The sequence below is a fragment of the Leguminivora glycinivorella genome, chromosome 7, assembly GCF_023078275.1.
Source record: "Leguminivora glycinivorella isolate SPB_JAAS2020 chromosome 7, LegGlyc_1.1, whole genome shotgun sequence".
In the NCBI taxonomy this organism is placed as follows: Eukaryota; Metazoa; Arthropoda; class Insecta; order Lepidoptera; family Tortricidae; genus Leguminivora; species Leguminivora glycinivorella.
The window spans coordinates 1,039,618-1,059,781 of record NC_062977.1 but is presented as its reverse complement, the minus strand read 5'-3'; the positions used below and the strand labels follow the sequence as shown (position 1 = coordinate 1,059,781).

General features: G+C 39.3%; 1 protein-coding gene across 1 annotated transcript; it reads right to left on the bottom strand.

Annotated features, from left to right (window-relative positions):
• Positions 1–1,077: 1,077 nt before the first annotated feature.
• Positions 1,078–19,178, bottom strand: LOC125227732. Its single transcript, XM_048132039.1, is given in 16 exon segments — positions 1,078–2,098; positions 2,728–2,877; positions 2,958–3,125; positions 3,448–3,508; positions 3,738–3,809; positions 5,267–5,367; positions 5,369–5,436; positions 6,001–6,172; positions 7,112–7,251; positions 13,256–13,481; positions 14,200–14,421; positions 15,118–15,666; positions 15,669–16,184; positions 16,187–16,969; positions 17,972–18,739; positions 18,816–19,178. Coding segments are annotated over 16 exon segments (4,191 nt in total). The 5' UTR covers positions 18,969–19,178; the 3' UTR covers positions 1,078–2,056.
• Positions 19,179–20,164: the final 986 nt, after the last annotated feature.

Here is a 20,164-nt window from a genome sequence, read left to right as displayed (position 1 = left end):
CCATACAATTTTTTTTCTTATTTTGTTCATACAAGTGCATGCAGTCTGTTGTTTTCGTCCATAAGTACCTAGCTATGAATGAATTCAGTAAAAGATCAGTTTACTTTCACATTTTATTGTTGAACAACAGTTTAGAATAGCGTATGCCACCGGAAATGGCACTTTTCTTAACACTACGCTGTTTTCTGTAAAAACATTACACTATTTAATGTAACTTTGTACATGGCCACCGGTACAAATAGCAAGACTAATTACTTTTTACAGATTTAACGAAATGTCAACAATCATTTGTTAAAGCACTAATCATACAGTATTTGACTGCATGTGTAAAATACATACAGGTTTGAGACATTGATACAAAAGGGACAATACCAAAAAATATTTAGGATGAATATATTAGGAACTACACTTAATGATATATTTATTTACACTGATATAAAATGATCTCCATCCTTTCCAAAAGGAAAATTGTGAATGTATGAACAAAATATTTAATAGTACTTCTTTCATAGATATAAAATATTAAGATTTGTCCATTGTACGCAAACTAGTATACGAATGTATTACGCTGAATATATGGAAAAGGCAACATTATTGAGCATATTATTAAGAACTGAAATTTGGAGCTTAAGTTATCGCCAATTTTAAAATGTTCGTCTCGTTTGAACACGCATAATATTATGTAAGCACGAGAGAGACAAACAATAAACTAAATCAGTGATTATAGTACGCTCAAAAATAATATACCTGCGGAAACTTAACCTAAGATAATATTCTATAATATAAATTATTAAAATAACTAAAATCATGCGTTGTATAACCTACAGTTGACTGATACGATAATTAATTCTAAAACAAAACTGTCAGTAACTAAAACATTATTTCTATTGAGAACATACCTAAATCATAAATTGCACATTAGTATTTCTTATAAGCATAAAAAATAATAAGTTCATAATTTAAAATATTAAACCTGCTCTCCATGGATTCTCTGGGATTAATTTCTATGTCTTGGATAATTTCATAAAAATAAATGTTGATTACATTTTTTACAGAACTTTGATTTGGATTGGACCTCGCTTGATCCAGGAGGATCAATAAGAACATCTTTTATTTACACCCCCCGCGTACAAATATTGCAAACTGTGGAATGAACAGTCGCTCACGATATTTCTGGTTCTTCCAACATACAAGAGCGTATTACCATCTTACAGAGCGACAACGCACTTGTAACTGTGCTATTGTAGGTGTCCCTGATCAACAGTAATTGATTAACATCACGAGTTCCGTGTGCTCGCTTGCCTCCTAACATAATAAAAGCGAAAGAGATGTAAATAGATGATTTTTTAACAAAGCAGGACAGCATTAATAGTTAGCATCCATCCCGCTCTAGTTTGCGATGCTAGAACGAGACAAATGTGTAAGTCAGTACACAGCTCACAACCTCAAATTTTAAAGCCAATCAATCCATTTGCACTACAACAAGCTAACAATATTGTCCCTTTAGAATTCCATTATTAAATACAAAAATAAAAGAGAACTTTCTTAAATTACGTATGTACAATCAATATCAGACAATATCATGATAGGTTTTCACAAATCGTATTATTTTTCATGTATTCAACAACACAATTTTAATATTTTTTATAATACATTGGAAAATAATGCGATTGAATTTCGAGACTTCACTTTACTTCATTGAAGTGAAACAGTAAGTATAAATTCTTTGAGTACAAATGATTTCATTAGTTTAGTCCATTTTTGAGGTTGTACACATTTGGCAGAGAAATACCACGTAGTGAATTCAAGCCATGAGTGATCCAGAACAATTATTAGTCCAGTTTCAGAAGTTATAAAAATAGCTTGTTCCATTGAAATTGGATTTTCCCAAACTTTCAAGCTTGATTTTGGATGCATTGATCTTTAATTGTTAAACAGGGGTAATTGTTACTGCTGAGGTACAGTAAGCATTTTCGATGTTTCCGCCAGTTTATCTTGAATTACCCTGTATATTAGATGTTTCTATGACCGGCAGGGAAGCGTAGTGATGGTTTTTTCATGTGATGGCGCGTCGTAACTGTCGAATGGCGCCGTAGACCTGTTGACGAAGTTTACAGTTAGGGCCAATCGCATTAAAATATAGTTAATAGATATGTTAATGTTATGTAGTAGAGGTCTGTGGAAATTCTTATACAAAAAAATGTTAAATTCGGTGACAGACAGTTTGGTGCAATAGATATTTAGTAAGTGATAGTATTTTGGTATCAATCGTGTTATACATAAAATGTGTGAGTGTGCACGGAAAAACGTCGCGTTTTGTCAGTTTATTCATATAAAGATACAAGTAAATCTCGCCTTAATGGTAACTTTGACAGTTACGGTGTCGGTGTCGGTAAGGCGTTTTACACATTCACATTTTACGTTCTTTAGTTATTTATTTTGAACTTTAGTTTCGGTCGCAGAAGGTTTTATCAGTCGGGTCCACATAGAGTATTTAAATCACGTCACGGGACGACGTAGGTAGACGCGTTTCTTTCGGTCGAAGCGCATCTACACCACATTAAACATTCGCCGCGCTCGCGCGTCGCCTCCCGTGCGAACCCGGCTCACACATAGGTGATGATGTCTTTCGAGATATGCTCGGTGTGACCGGAACGAAGTGGAAGATGCCGTAATCGAGGAGAGAGCGGGTGCTAACAGATGTGATGCGGTACAGGCGTGCGGTACCTTGACGGCGGGCCCGAGGCGCAGCTGCAGGCCGGCGCGCAGCTCCTCGCACGACGCCATGAGCAGCTCGCGGCCCGCCAGACGAGCCGCGCGCGCCGCCGCCCCCGCCGCGCCCCCGCCCACCCGCGCCACCAGCATGCCCACCTCCTCCTGCGGAACAAACATCACTTCGTTACTACTCAATCATATACGTCACATGTACACCGACGACTGACGAGTGTCACGCGTACCTGCGTCCATATATCCGGCCGGCTCGGCAGCTGCAACGCGGCGATGTGTCTGTGCACGTCAGACTGCAGTTCTCGCTCGCGTGACTGACGCGGTGAGCGGAGGCGACGGACTCGCCAGCGACGACTGCTGGCGGCGTTACTGCTCGATATTGACTCGTCGTCGGATGCCTGAAAATGTAGACAATATTTATAAACAAATAAGGTAGACGATTCTTCAGTCTATAAGGCTAGATTTACACAGTGTACCTTTTTCCCGTATACTTTAGTATAACAACTTTCACAATTGTTCACATGGCGTATTACGAGAAAATCTCATATTTCGTGTGAACGATTTTGAAACCTCGTACCGTACCTATATGATACACGGGAACAAATGTGAATAAAAATTTTACACTGTAAATCAATTACCTATTGTAAAAGAGTAAAATAAGTTAACAATAAAATAAGAAACAGAGTTAAAATGTAAATACCTATAAAACTTTAAACTTACCTGATCCGCTTTCGAGATTTCCTCCACCCTCTTATGTTTTGGAGGTCTTCCTCTTGCGGGTCTATAAAACACAAATAATTTTGTTTAAAAAAAATCATATACCGAAAAAAAAATTTAATCACTTTCATTTATTAGTCTTTAGATAGGAGGTAAATGTTTATTTTGGGGAAATCATGACTGACTGATTTACGTCGATCATACATGCATTTTAACAGTTAAAAATCGTTCCAATGGATCGAAATGTTTTAAATGTGAAATACATGTAATGAATAAATATTTTGTTTCGTTACTTCTCTTTCGGCGTGTGTGTGTCGCTGGTGGGAGTGAGTGTGTCAGCCGCTTTCGGAGGCCGGCCCAGCGGTCTGCAACAATATTACACAATTAGTGCTAATTACAGTCTTTTTACCTAGAGCTACGTTGAGGTTGAAGGTAAAACTAAAAATACATGGTTTCGACTGTTTCGAGAGTTCACCTTGACATGGATATGTCTGTCTCTCTGTTGTTGGTTTATCATTTTGTAGTTATTTAGAGACAATAATTCAAATAGATCAAGATACACATACACTGCATTCAGTTTACTGTTTATTTCTTTAATGGAATATTTGTTCTGACTGAAATGCCGGATTCACAGTTTAATCAGAGACTGGAAGTACCTATCTATCTAAGCCTCCTTTTACGGGGTATTTTATAAGCGCAGGCTCTCCATTTCGTGGTTAAGGCTGCTTTCAAAAAAAACGTCAAAATAATGTAAAATTGATAGTTTTAGTCGGTGAAATACTACACTTTCCGTTATCCAATAGATTTATTTAATTCAAATTTCAGTTAGAGCATCTTATTATCTTGATTTTTATAAGACTGGATTTTTGAAAACCAAGTCACTAAATTAATTATGATTTTTTCTCTAAAGCACGTTTAGAAAAACTCACGTATAGAGCTGAATTAGTCGATCTTATTTGTAAAATTTGGACAATTTTGATTACTAAAACAGGTAAATTTATAATTCGTATACCCTGCACTACAAACTTCTCAGACTACATTTTTATTATAAGGTTTTAAAAAAGAGTAAACGAGGCTAAGACAAAATCAATTTTTTTCAGAAATTACCTAAAATTAAATGACAATTTCTTTGAAAATCTACATCACATCGAAATAATTTTTGTATTTAATGAATCTGCAACGTTTACTTAAATTGCTGTTATGCCTTAGTGATTATAAATTGCTATTATTTATTTTTGGCAATTTTTTGAAAACGAGCCTTAACTGGTACAATTATTACCACTTTTGGACATTTTCTCATATTTTGTTAGACCAAGTAGAAAAAGTCCTATAAAAAAATAAAAAATAAAATTCGTTTATTTCAGATCCATCATTGATCCATAATGATCTATAATGTGATATATATTTGTAAACTACTCGCAAAGCCCTTTAATTTGATACCACACACGGTATGATCAAGCGCTCGGTTGCGATTTCAATGTTTTTCACACGAAAGCCCTCTTAAATGGAAGATCCACTTTTTTGTTTGTGTTAAATACGGGCACAAAATAATTTGCGGCGAACCTCTGGCTTGGGTAGATAGAGGGGTGTTAATTCTTGACAGCTTGGTAGACGACAGGTTAAGTTTAATACCTCATGGACAGTTCAGCAGCAAGGCGGTCTGGTGGGTGGGTGTCAAAATGGCGCAGAATGGGCAAGCAGAGACGGCTGTTGCGGATGTTGTTTATGCACGTCTATATGATGCTCACGTGGTGGTACGCGAGTCGAGACCGCAGCAGCCGCTTATTACATATTAGTGGCAGAGAGACAGAAGTTTCATTACCTCGTGGGTCGTTCTGCAGCGAGCCGGTCAGGCGGGGTGGGTGTGGAAGTGGCGCGATAGGGGCAAGCAGAGGCCGCTACGTGCTGCTTGTGAGCGCCTCTCGCGGAGGGAGCCGAGGCCGCGGCACCCGCCTACGCCGCAGGGGCCGCGGACCACTGCTTCTTCAGCCGCTGAAAAAAGGAGATAATTGTTATTACTTGCTTCAAGGATTTAGAATGCCTTTGTGACTACGCTACTCTATATGAATACTTTAATGCTTATTTTACTAAACTACTACACTAAAGGTTTGTTCTCTTTGCCTAATCAAACTTATAAACTGAAATAGATACCATACACTAAAGAACAAGCGATCAAGCACACTGGTGGTGAAGCCGGGAATCGAACCCTGCTGCTGAGTGTATATCATAGTTTCGGACACGTACACGTAGTATCGTGCTCTCGAATGTTCGTCGGGTCGAAAAGCGTAGAAATAATAAATTATAAAACCGAAATTGAGGTTTCGATTGTCATCCCATAGAAGATCTCGGGCACGAATGTTCGTTGGCTCGACTGCCACTGGATCGAAAGTTCGCTCGTAACTCTTGTCTATGCTACAATTTCTGATACCTGATACAAGTCGCTGGGTTTTACTTTTATTTGACTCATACACAATCTCCTTGGTATTTTCTTGTCATAGCAGGTGCCAAAACGTCTTTCCTCTTATGTTACTCCTTATTATATAGCATTACACTTACTTAGTGGTGGTTCCAGTGGATGTCCCGTCTTCAAACACCAGCCGACAGGGTGGATGTCAGGAGAGTCATCGTCCAGCCAATAAGATAGCTCGTCCGGCCATCCATCGAACGATACGCGGACTTGATGGCCTTTCACTTCGCTTATACTGGCTACGCGGATCAGGAACGGCACCTGATTAAGAAATTAAAAGTTATTAAATATAAATACGGCGGGAAGACCCAGGTATAGCTGGGAGGACAGTGTGGCGGCGGATCTGCGTCAGCTTCGAGTCAGTGACTCGCAAGAGGCTGCGCAGGATCGAGACAGGTGGATAGTCTCATTTCGGAGGCCAGGATTCACTTTGGATCGTTGCGCCAAAATAGTTCGTTAGTTATTAAATATAAATAAAGACATCGTGCGTTAATAATACGACAACTAAATAAAAATACAATTTCAGCCCGGATGTTTCTTTAATATTTTCCTGGTGACTTTTTCAATAGACTCCATTTTAGTTCTCCGTGCCGTGGCTAGCGTTGAAAAAACCGGAAAAAATCAAATGATTTTTCCCGAAGTTTATGAATTTTTCGTTTTTTCGGTATTTTTCGGGTTTTTTAAGAAAAAAACAAATACATTATTAAAATTAGTGTTCTATTAATCATTCATCATGTACTGACGGTCAACTGACCTTGGCAGTAAAAAAGGCGGTTAATTTGAAAAATATAGGGCTTACCGGCGAATTGTCTTCATAAAACGCGTGGCGTAAAGTAATAGCATATTTATTATTTATCCGTTCCGCGACGAGTTTTACGCCAAGTTTGGAACTGTCTAGGTCATCACTGAAGTGGACTTGACATCTTTGCAATAGCGTTTAGGAAATTACAGTTTAATTGTTAACCCCTCACGCAAAAACGATAGAGTGTTTTAAGTTTGACGTGTCTGTCTGTCTGTGTGTAGCATCGTAGCTTTCGCACAGATGAACCAAGGTAAAATGATGATTTAGATGTAGTTTTTTTGGTTTGAAAGCTGAATTAATCGGGAGTATTCTTAGACATGTTTGATGAACTCAGTCCGCGATGTCGGGTTTTTTTTTTCAAAATTTAAATTAGTATCGTGGTTTTCAGTGTAACATACCCTCTTGTCGACGACCTCCAGCTTCATGCCGGGCTTGAAGCCCTGCGGCGGGCGCGTCTTGAAGGCGCGCGGGGGCGCCGCCGCGGCCCCCGTCTCGGCCAGGTAGCTGTCCCAAGAGAACGCGTCCGGGTCCTTGTAGACTAGAAACAAACATTTTATGAATTATCAATCGTTATCAACAAAACGGCTAATTAATGTTGATGTGCTTCGGCCGTGGCAAGGCGTGCGTTTTCCTCGGCCGAGATATCTGCCACGGAATGGGCCTTGCGACGCTGGTAACTCTGTCTGGACCCAGCTATTGGGTTTAAGCGTTTAAAACACACACACTTTAAAGATGATCGTTTGGCAAAAGAGGTTTGTAGACGTCTGGGGCCTAACTCTTGTTATATTATGGAAAGTTAAAAAAAAAACCTGACACAGGCATGTTAAATAAATAACTACGAGGTCCGACTGGTCACTCAAACATCTATCGCAAGTACCTACCACGTACCAGTTTGTACGAAAGCATCTTTCTTTACATATAAATTTACCAGTATAGTATGCTGCTCAATTTAATTTACCTTAGTAAAATAGACAACATATTGTTACACGGAGAGTACGAACGCAGTTAAATGCCCATTAGTAAACGAGATAAGACTAATACTAACTTGAACAAGTTGTCCATTAGATATATGTTATATTTAAACATACATACATACATACAATCACGCCTGTGTCCCATGAAGGGGTAGGCAGAGCACATGAAACTACTCAGGTTTCAGTGCCACTCTTGGCAAATAAAGGTTTGAAAGAAAACGAAACTGTGACATTGCAGTGACAGGTTGCCAGCCTCTCGCCTACGCCACAATTTAACCCATATCCCGACACCCACGGGAAGAAAGGGGGTGGTGAAATTCTTAACCCTTATATTGAAATATTTTGGACAATATGTAAGATTCTAAAAGAGAAATTGACTAATGCACCTAAAAGAATCAGATTCAGATTCAATAATTTAATGACCAATATTGACTGGTTAGGGAAGGAAAACATACGATATCACATGAAGGAATGGATCAGAAACTGTGTATAACTCGCGGTAGATCATTAGCTGTGAACTAGTGAAAACGAACTTGATTTTGTACTTCAAAAAAGAATATCATATTGGAGGTAACATAAACGGTAACGACATACAAATTACAATATAAAAATATTTTTCATTCAAGATAAAATAGTAAGTACAATATATTGAGTGAAGTGTTAATTTTAGTCTTACATAATTTGAAATTATTACCCAGTAAATCATGACTCGAGTCACATCCATGAATGCATTGTAGAACCAGTATGAGATTACAATAATATTTTGGCAGTGTCCTAATACGAAGTAAACAAGCATTAAACTGCCTCAAACTAGTTACTGTTCATAATTAAAGGTAATATAATATGATGGTAATGTACATATCGAATTCATTATTACTGCTTATTATTGTAAACATATATTACTCTTACTTTAATTATCATACACATTATTTTATTTGATTTTATTCACGATCACATTTCGTCCAAAATACTAAACTAATATTATAACAAATAATGTTTACCTCTTCTAAATGACATAAGCAAGCGGTGGACGATATCGCAAGAACATCCTTACAGCACGTTACGCGCCGCGTCCGCGCGCCGCGACCGCCGGCCGTCAACTGACTTCACATACATTGATAATATATTTCTTGTGTCCTCGATTGACTCGAAGGATGGTTAATGTGCTTGTTTTCATTCTATTTAAAGTTGGAAATTAAGAATGGCCGCCGCTTTGCATATTTCGTGATTCTTATGGAGTTATGCCATTGCGAGTTGCGACATTTTTATATGAGATAAGGAGAACCTTGAGCGATAGTAAACTAAGATATAACATATAGGGTGTATTAGGATGATTCTGAAAATGGAGTACAATTTCAAGAATTTATGAACTATTTTCTGAATTACCGAATATCCTAAGTATTCAGAATAATCCGAACAAGTTAAATTTGGACTTAGGAAAGAAGTAATTAGTGTTATTCAGAGCAAGGATAATAATTCAATTATTCTAGTTTATGAATTAAACATCATTCAACAATGTAACAAGCGGGACAAGCTAAGAGTGAAAGTACATATTTAAGAAGTAAGAATACTAATAGATAATGTGTGTTTAAAATAAGGATTTTCTTATTTTCAGCTAAAACTAATGTATTACTTTATTTAGAAGCGGCGGTTGTCAAAGCGGACCCCAGGCTCCCATGAACCGTGGCAAATGCCGGGATAACGCAAGGAGGATGATGATTACTTTTTTTAGAAATATGGACATGTTAAATAAATAAAATAGTGTGCGTGTGGATTGAGTGAGCACCTTCCGAAAATAAAAAAGAATATGCTGATCATTTAGTAAAAGTTCTAAAACAATTGTAAAACGAATATCTGAACTTGTAAAAAGATAAATCAAAAGATACAGTCATTAACATGTGCTCACTCAGTCCTCACAAACTACCAACGAAAGCAGTGAATGTATTCATTTACCATATAATATTTATATACTAACATTTAGTAAAAAATATGCCAACTTACCTCTATAAATTTTAGATCACCTAGTGACGTATTTAATTTTTTACAAATAGTTTCTTATGCTCACTCAATCCTCACACTTTTGAAAAGCCGAATTTTGATGAAAAACATAAGATTTAGACCGCTATTATATGTGTATAGTTTAGTAAAAATGAAATGGGAATTTGTAAAATACAAAACGAACCACTAACGTGTCAGGTTTTTTTATAATAAATTTTTGTAAGTGCTCACTAAGTCCACACGTTTTGAGAAAGTTAAAAATGTAAATTTCTTAAGATTTGTAGCACCACAGACACTCGAAAGTACTTCAACATTTAGTAAAAATTTTTACTAAATATCCACCATCTAATATTTTATATTCGTTGTCTGGTTTCAAAGATATTCAGATATAACTTTTCTCATACAAATGTATCATGTAGGGTGACCACACTATGTCGGCTCCTGATTTCTGGTTTCTTACTAAATAGTGAAGTATTATATTCTTTGTTTGTTACCAATTATCATTCATGTCCTTTTTAATGCATGAATGTTGATATGGTTATTATCCTGACGTCGATAAAAATTACACAATACACATCATCACTAGGCCAAGAACATAACCTAAAAACAGTTTGCAGATGGAGAATTAATATGGTATCTTATACTATTAAACGAGCAATTCTTGTATATTTATTTATTTATTTATTTATTTATTTATTTATTTATTTATATATACCGACGATCTCGGAAACCGCTCTAACGATTTCGCTGAAATTTGTTTTGTGGGGGTTTTCGGGGGTGAAAAATCGATCTAGCGTAGCCTTAGATCCCGGAAAACGCGAATTTTCGAGTTTTCATGAGTTTTTCTTTCGCATTTGTAAACGTAAAATATGGTCCTTAATTTCGCCGCGCGCGCATCGATTCCGCTTAGCTCAGTCGCACGAGGTCGGTCTAATGTACGCAGATAGATCGTAGGTGTCAGGGTTTCGAATCCCGGCCAGAAATAAAGTTTTTGTTTTTTGTCTTTTTTTTTTGTTTTTGTATTTATAAGAGTTTTTTTTTTATCTAAAGACGTGATATATTAAAATAGAACCGAGCGAAGCTCGGTCGCCCAGATATTTAGTTTAATATAAACTATTATCAAAATTGAACGAAACTCCCCAATCTCAATATGACAATGGGAAGGCGGGGAAAATCAGGAGCCGACATAGTGTGGTCACCCTACATGATACATTTGTATGAGAAAAGTTATGTCTGAATTTCTTTAAAACCAGACAACGAATATAAAATATTAGATGGTGGATATTTAGTAAACATTTTTACTATATGTTGAAGTACTTTCGAGTGTCTGTGGTGCTACAAATCTTAAGATATTTACATTTTTAACTTTCTCAAAACGTGTGGACTGAGTGAGCACTTACAAAAATTTATTATAAAAAACCTAACACGTTAGTGGTTCGTTTTGTATTTTACAAATTCCCATTTCACTTTTACTAAACTACACACATATAATAGCGGTCTAAATCTTATGTTTTTCATCAAAATTCGGCTTTTCAAAAGTTTGAGGATTGAGTGAGCATAAGAAACTATTTGTAAAAAATTAAATACGTCACTAGGTGATCTAAAATTTATAGAGGTAAGTTGGCATATTTTTTACTAAATGTTAGTATATAAATATTATATGGTAAATGAATACATTCACTGTTTTCGTTGGTAGTTTGTGAGAACTGAGTGAGCACATGTTAATGACTGTATCTTTTGATTTATCTTTTTACAAATTCAGAGATTCGTTTTACAATTGTTTTAGAACTTTTACTAAATGATCAGCATATTTTTTTTTATTTTCGGAAGGTGCTCACTCAATCCACACGCACACATAAAATATATCGTTTCGTTTAAAAATAAGGATAACGAAATGACGATGGTCTGAAGAATCCCTTAACTTCAAAAGATATTTTTAATGTATACTTTTATTACTTGTAAATCGAAAACGCGTCTGCCTACACGAGTCTGACCTACATCACATGAAGTGATGAATTTATTCGAAGTTTTAGTTATGTGTGCAATTTATTATGTGCTTACAATGCATTTTAAGATTCCTGATGTTTACTCTTTTGGTTGTTTTATTCGTCTTCGAGATTTTTTGAATGAATACAAATCACCGGAATCAAAACAAAATGAATTGAACCCTTTATTTCGTTAGTACCACTTACCCAGAATCTAAACTAAATAAAATTTTAATTATAGCTACCATTCAGCCATATGTCTCAACTGAATCTAACATAACAATACTTACAGTTGGGCGGTGTGAGTGCGATGTCGTTCTCCTCCGCCCAGCCGACCGGGTGTATGTACGGCGAGGTGGGGTTCGGCCAGACGTCATACATGTCGTCCGAGGAGACAGTTGCTCAGTAGCCTAGTCTGACTATAATGTGACTCACAGTTGGGCGGCGTGAGTGCGATGTCGTTCTCCTCCGCCCAGCCGACCGGGTGTATGTATGGGGACGTGGGGTCCAGCCAGACGTCATACATGTCGTCCCAGGAGACAGTTGACCAGTAGCCTAGTCAGTAGGCCTAGCACATGATGGCCGCGGGAGTATGTCGCCGCGAGATAGATGACACGTCTTTGTCTAATTGTATTAATGGCATAAGGACGGGTAGTCTATCTCGCGGCGACATACTCTCGCGGCCATCATGTGCTAGGCCTGCTGACTATAATGTGACTCACAGTTGGGCGGTGTGAGTGCGATGTCGTTCTCCTCCGCCCAGCCGACCGGGTGTATGTATGGGGACGTGGGGTCCGGCCAGACGTCATACATGTCGTCCCAGGAGACAGTTGACCAGTAGCCTAGTCTGACTATAATGTGACTCACAGTTGGGCGGTGTGAGTGCGATGTCGTTCTCCTCCGCCCAGCCGACCGGGTGTATGTATGGGGATGTGGGGTCCAGCCAGACGTCATACATGTCGTCCCAGGAGACAGTTGACCAGTAGCCTAGTCTGACTATAATGTGACTCACAGTTGGGCGGTGTGAGTGCGATGTCGTTCTCCTCCGCCCAGCCGACCGGGTGTATGTATGGGGATGTGGGGTCCAGCCATACATGTCGTCCCAGGAGACAGTTGACCAGTAGCCTAGTCTGACTATAATGTGACTTACAGTTGGGCGGTGTGAGTGCGATGTCGTTCTCCTCCGCCCAGCCGACCGGGTGTATGTATGGGGATGTGGGGTCCAGCCAGACGTCATACATGTCGTCCCAGGAGACAGTTGACCAGTAGCCTAGTCTGATTATAATGTGACTCACAGTTGGGCGGTGTGAGTGCGATGTCGTTCTCCTCCGCCCAGCCGACCGGGTGTATGTATGGGGATGTGGGGTCCAGCCAGACGTCATACATGTCGTCCCAGGAGACAGTTGACCAGTAGCCTAGTCTGACTATAATGTGACTCACAGTTGGGCGGTGTGAGTGCGATGTCGTTCTCCTCCGCCCAGCCGACCGGGTGTATGTACGGCGAGGTGGGGTCCAGCCAGACGTCATACATGTCGTCCCAGGAGACAGTTGACCAGTAGCCTAGTCTGACTATAATGTGACTCACAGTTGGGCGGTGTGAGTGCGATGTCGTTCTCCTCCGCCCAGCCGACCGGGTGTATGTACGGCGAGGTGGGGTCCAGCCAGACGTCATACATGTCGTCCCAGGAGTCGAAGTTGATGAGTAGTCTGGCGTCGAGCATGTCCGCGACGGTGGCGACGCAAACCATGTCGTTCTTGCGGTCTTCGGCTTCGAGCTTCATGCCTATGCGGAAGCCGTTGGGTTTTACAGTCTGTCAACAAAAATGGAAGTTATAGTACCACAGAAAATGTTTTTGTTGTGAACTTGTCTTCAGGTAAGTAGACACGTATACGTGAGATTTGAGAAGCAGAACAGTTTTAATACTGGTGGACCTAATATGGTTCAATAAAAGATTAACAGTGTAGATGGGAAATAGTAATATTAATTTATAGTGTTAAGCACGGGATAAATTCAGGCTTTCTAAGGCGAATGTGCTTTTAAGTCTGAACTAATTAATATTTTTTGTCTTTATCTGTCTCTGACTTAGGTATTTGTGAAAATTTGATTATAAATATCGTCTTCTAGTACTCATATAGTACTAACTTAGCTTGGGGTACAAGCTTAGCGTAACGCGCTGTTGTTGCGCTCATTCTCGGTAATAGTATATAGTAAGCAAAGACATATGTAACTCCGTATAGACAGCTACAGTCTAAGAAAAAAACGTACCTCAGAACCATACATAGGTACGGTGGTCTAGATGGCGTTACACCTTTGGGGGACGCTCGGCTAGATGGCGCTAATATTAATATTTGACATTTTAATACATATAAAGCTAAGAATATGGACCAAATTATCAAAATAGGTTTAAAAGTTTTAAGCTTGTGTCGAGAGATGGCAGTCTATGTACTGTGATTAGTTGATTACATATTTTACTTTGACAGTAACTCTCCATAATACTTGATCCTCGTTGATTAGTAAGATGTAGTTACCGCAGCAGTGATATGCGGGAACAGGTGCCTAGGCGCGGCTATAGCCCGCATCTGCTTGAGATACAGGGGCCAGCTGAAGCCGTGCGCGTGCGCCGCGGGCGGGCGCAGCGCGCGGTTGTTGCGCTCGCACCAGCCGGCCGGGAACATGTCCGCGCAGTCCGCGTTCACCCAGTAGTCGTGGATGTCGGGGTACGAGTCGAAGTGCAGGCGCAGGCGGTAGCCCTGGGGAAAACTTAGTGTTATAAGACATTCACTGCCAGTCAACCTTTAGCAAAGCAGAAAAAAACCTGATACATGTACAACAATATCGAAAATAGCAATCTAACTATAAGGAGGAAGGATTATCGCCGCTGCAACCGCTGTAGGTATGAAGTACAGTATCAAACCTATGTCAGAAAAAAATTGTCGTATAAAAGGTAACTTTGTGATAAACGGTAATAGCCGATTATAGTCGCGCCACCTATACCGTGATAAAATGCCATCCAATATAGAAGGATTGCATTTAAGTCTGCCATTAAACAAAAACAATGGATGTGGCTACGACCTTTGTGCGGCAATGCGTTTTTTCTTTAAAACTTATTATTATTATGGTGCCAATTATGTTGTTTATTTGTCCTTTGAGTTATTTTAAACTAAATTAGTTTTCGAAAAACGACATCTAAATATATAAAAGAAGAAACTGACTGACTGACTGACTAACATATCAACCCACAGTCGAAACCGCTGGTCCTAGAGATTTCAAATTTGGCACGTAGGTTCCTTAGAAGGTGTAAAGGAGCACTAAAAAACGATTTTTCAAAATTCACCCCCTAAGGGGGCGAAATGGAGGTCCAAAGTTTGTATGGGAAAACAAGATTAGTTTTTAGTACGCGGGCGAAGCCGCGGGAAATAGCTAGTAAATTATAAATAAAAAAGTACCTGCACTTCAGCCACAGACACCACGGCCCACACGGACGCGCGCTGCGGGTCTATCGCCTCCATCCTCATGCCGACCTTGAACCCGTTCCGGTTGTACGGGAACGGGTCCTTGAACAACTTCACCGGGGCCGCCTTCGCCTTACAGAAGTCCAGGTACCGCATCCACGAGAAACCGTTCTTCCCACACATCCACGGGTACTTCTCGTCTATCACATCGTCAGACAACTTCTCATCGTCAGGCTTAGCCGGCTCGTCCATCGGCTCATCATGCTGCTTCCTCATCAGAAGTTTCTTCATCTTATTCCTCCGGCGAGTTAGCTCTGCGCGCTCGCGATCTCGCTTCTTTTGAGTAATCTTCTGTACATCGCTTTGGCAAGTGAGACTGCAGAAGTTAGGCGTAATGAATTCTGCTGCCATCCCATGGCAGCCGCAGCCGTCGCAACGGTACAAATCTTCAGGGGACGTCGGTTTCTTTTCGCGCGGACGTTCTCGCTGTTTTAACGGCGTGTGGTATTTCGCACTCGGTGGAGAGGTAACTCTTCAGGATCTGACGCATCTATGATATCTATAAGCCCAAATTCATTTGTTTGGAACTGTAGCGTGCTGCCTTGCAGCTGCGCTATCCCATTGTTCCAGAATAATCCAGGAGGATCTTCCTCTAACGCACTATCAACACTTTCCCTTTTCATTCTATCATTTTTCATATCTTTCTGGTAGTACAATAAGCTCTTGGTTTCTGGTTCTTTCTTTTCCTTGTAGTCCTCGTCTGAATCACCAAGAATGACTTTGCATTCCAAGTCCTTGTCTAACTTTTCGTCGCAAAAGAGAGAAGGCACGCGATGATCGTCGTTATTGTCAGAATCTGGAGGCTCTTCGGATTTTTCCACCGGTTTTGGCAGCGGTTGTGTCAGTTTAATGTTTTTACTAGTGAAATTTTCATTGCATAGGGATATCCGCCTCTTGAGATTCGCATTGGAAGCTTTTCTTTCACTGTTATCAGAGTTAGATCGCCTTAAAATAGCAGGTGCCGCTATCGTCACATGGAACCAACTTCATTCCTCTCGATCATGTTTCTATTTAACAAACTCTTCCCCTTTTCTGGTATTGCTAGAGTGAAGGACTTTTCCCTACTTCGATCCTCATCGTCAGCTATTGAGACTGTGTAGATGTCATCATTCATTGAAGCATTGGTTTCTGGTATTGACAGTGTATATGTTCCTTGTTCTTCTGTAGGCTCCGCTCGGGACCCAGGAATGGATATTGTGTATGTTTCACATTTGCTAGGACTCTGTGGCACTGGATTAGTTTCTTTGCTATTCCCATTAAGATTTCCAATTTTTGCTAGAGGCTGCAACGGTGGCATATCTGCCGACTCTAAGCCTGCACTGTCTCTCATGACAGTAATACCTCCTTGGGGATCATTTTGTATTTGCCCATTAGCTATTTGCAAATTTATGATAGGTCCTTTAGAAGCCATAGTGGCTGGTAAAGTGACTGGCAGGATAAACTTTGTGTTTTGTATTTTTGGCATATTCATTGGAGTAAGAAATAGCTTCTGGTTGTTAGAGTTGACAGTGGACTGGTTATTAGAGATTAGAATGGACTGGTTGTCTGCCATATTTTTAGTGTTAGGTTTCTTGACTGAGCTGAGGTAGGCTATGGCTTGCTTCCCTGCTGTTCCAGGAGCAATGCTGACTGGGACAATCATTTTCTCATTGTTTTTAGGTTTCTGGATAACTATAGGCGGTGTGGCCGCTGGGGCCAGGACAGTCTTGCCCTGACCTATTTTTGGTGCAATGTTTGGCTTGTTGTTGACATTAGATATCAAATGTATGTTGGAGTTGCTGGTGACCTGAAATGAAGAGTACTGATTCAGGACAATCACAGATAAATATTGATATCAATTCAATTAACCCTTTTCCAGGCAAGTACAGTCACAGACTTTAATTGTTGATCTACTTCTAACGAACGTCATAGCTTAACTATGTGATGACCAGTATAAAATGAACTAGAAGTGGATCAACAATTAAAGTCTGTGACCATACCACATTTCTGCACCAATATAATTTCTACTTCTATGTTTCAATTGAAGATACATATTTCATTGCGTTCAGGGGGCCGATTTTTGAGTCTCACTGTCACTAAAATACCAGTTGAATACGGTGAATTGCCTATTATTTTCAGTGACAATTTTCTGAATTCGAATGAGACTCAAAAATCGGCCCCCAGGGTTCGAAAATATCCGATATTTATAATAAATATCAAAATATCGGATATTTATGATATATATCAACTTTGATTACATATATCTTGATATATATCCTCGAACCCTGATTGCCTTTTCAGGATATGTGGCTCGTTTTCAAATTAATCTACAAAGCTTATTATTAAGAATATAACTGGATGTTTTGGGCAAGTCTTGTAAACAGATGGCCTGGAAAAGGGCTAAATAATGACTATTATATTGAAAATGCTATTGGTCCATAGGAAACATCTATAATTCTATATCTCAAAATTCTCAAATTGTAAATTTTCTCACTATCTTTGCTAAAACTTGCTAAAACTAATGCATTTTGATTACTCAGTTTATCTTCACTTTGCATTGATTAATATTATAATTCTTATATGTCCCAAACTTAGCATAAAAAGGTATGAATTCATGAATATAATTTTGTTTGAATAAATTACAGGTTTCTTCAGGGTAAATATCATAAATATTATTTACAATTTTACTGACAAGCCAGAGGAGGTTTGTTTAAAGCATTACAAATTTATGATATTTCTTTGACTTGTATAAAACGCTGTCATGTTAGCCATAAATACAGTTCAGATAAATTATAAATCGATTACTTACAGGTCTCCTAACTATGATCTGTGGAGGATTTCCACTGGTGCTGGCTTGGCTGATGACATCAGTGCTGGTCACTGGCTTCAGACCTTGCGGAGTCTGGATGTACACCACATGAGGCACATTCCTGGTGGCCCCTCGCAGCTGCACAGTTCCTGAACTGACCGAATTAGGAAGAGCTAACTGTATCGAATTATTAACTGAACTTGGTATCTGCACAACTGTAGAATTGTTCCCCATGTGCACTTGACCTCCTGAAGTTACAGTTTGAATCTGAGAGGTACTGGTCACTGTCATATCACCACCATTGTCCATACTGTTAGACCGAGGATTAGACCCCATATGCACATGTATAATAGAACTCATTGGCTGACTAGAGCTTTGCAAAATTGGCATAGACTGCATACCCGGAGCCCCGAGTTGAATGTTCTGACTAGCACCAGGGATTTGCAAAGGAACATTGATAGTATCTCCCGCTGGCAACTGAACTGGCACACTTGTAGTCCCGGACACTTGTATTGGAAGACTGACGGGGGCTATTTGCAGAGGCACACTGCTGCTGGGGCCCGAGAGCTGCACGGGCACGTTGATGTTGGCGCTGGTGCCGGGGATCTGCACGGGCACGTGCACGGTGGACAGCTGCAGGGGGTACTGCGCGGGGCTCGGGTGCAGCTTCACGGGCGCCAGCGAGTGCGTCACCAGCCCGTGCTGCAGCGGCAGCGCGCCCTGCCCGCTGCCCACCGACGACACGATCATGCTGCTCGATATCGGCGTCTACAAATAAAAACACTACGTCACAAACGTCATCACTAATTTATTTATCAATTTCGACAAGAATAACACCACTCACGCGCAAAGTATTCAGCAGCACATTATGCTGCGAACCGGTCGTAGCTAGATTGTTGCAGGCGGGAGCGCTGCTCGATTTCAGTAATCTTTTTTTCAAAATCTCACTCTTCGAATCGTCAAAGTTTTGAAGTGGATTACACTGCTGTCTCTCCATTTCTCGGCATCGAGATTGTTTGCGAACGCATTACAGACGTTCGGCTACCTTTTAATAATCATTATTGACGACCTGCAACGTATATAAAAATAAAATATTGTTAGGTAAAAATCATCTCGACGCTCCACCGACTTCGAAGGCTAAAAACGTGTGACGACAAAGTTATTTATGAAAATTGCTAAAGTAAAATATTCACAATTCAAATAAATAAATACAAGCAACTTGTTACACTTTATTAGCATCCTCGAATTTTTCTTTCGCGAGTATCGCACTATATCAATTGTGCAGCTACTTTTGCAGATCCACAACCTTCCTCAGAAAAGTTCACCAAATATTGCAGAGGCAGTTTGTTATTCACTGATAAATCGAGCAATATGAGGACTATAATTATTAGGATTATTATAACTATTACAACATCATCATCGTATTGAAAACAATTAAATATAAATAAATAATGTAGAATAAAGCGACGATATTTACCTGCCTAGCTCACAACTGGTGAGAAGTAATATTTCTGACAACATAGCCAAAATTACCAAATTCGTTAGGTTGGTATTTGCAAAATCTTCGACCAATAACAAGCCGGCATTTCCGTGACGAAGCTTTCGCGCCTGATTGTTCTAAAAAAAATCAACAGATTATTGAACATTCACTCTGATAGGTATTTCATATTAAAAACAAAATTAGTAATAATTATATGATTATGCTACAATTAAAAGTAATAATATCGTAGCAGACGTGTTGTTGTAGTGTTTGTTGCTGAATTGTGAAATAAAATATAATAATATATAACCGAAAGTTCGTTTCAATGTTGTTGCTATGCTATTTATAGACTTGAAGTATAGAATAGTAAACTGTTCTAGTTTCAAGTGTCGCTTTACTATAATTTATTTATAAAACATATGACATTAATGTCAACATTTTTTTGTTCAATTAATTTCTTCGAAATAAATATAACATTTTTGGTTCATCAATGACCGGATATCCGATTTCCACCATGCCTTTCCCTTTCCCGCTGCAGAAAGTGAAAAAAAAAACGAAGAAAATAAAGGATTTCTTATTTTTCGTATTGCATTTATTTAACTACATCATGTCACTGATAAAAAGATACATCTAAATAAAAATGGATTATATAATCATTGCTTGAATTTACTTTTTCCCCTAATTAGTTTGAGTAATAGTTAAAAACGTTGTCT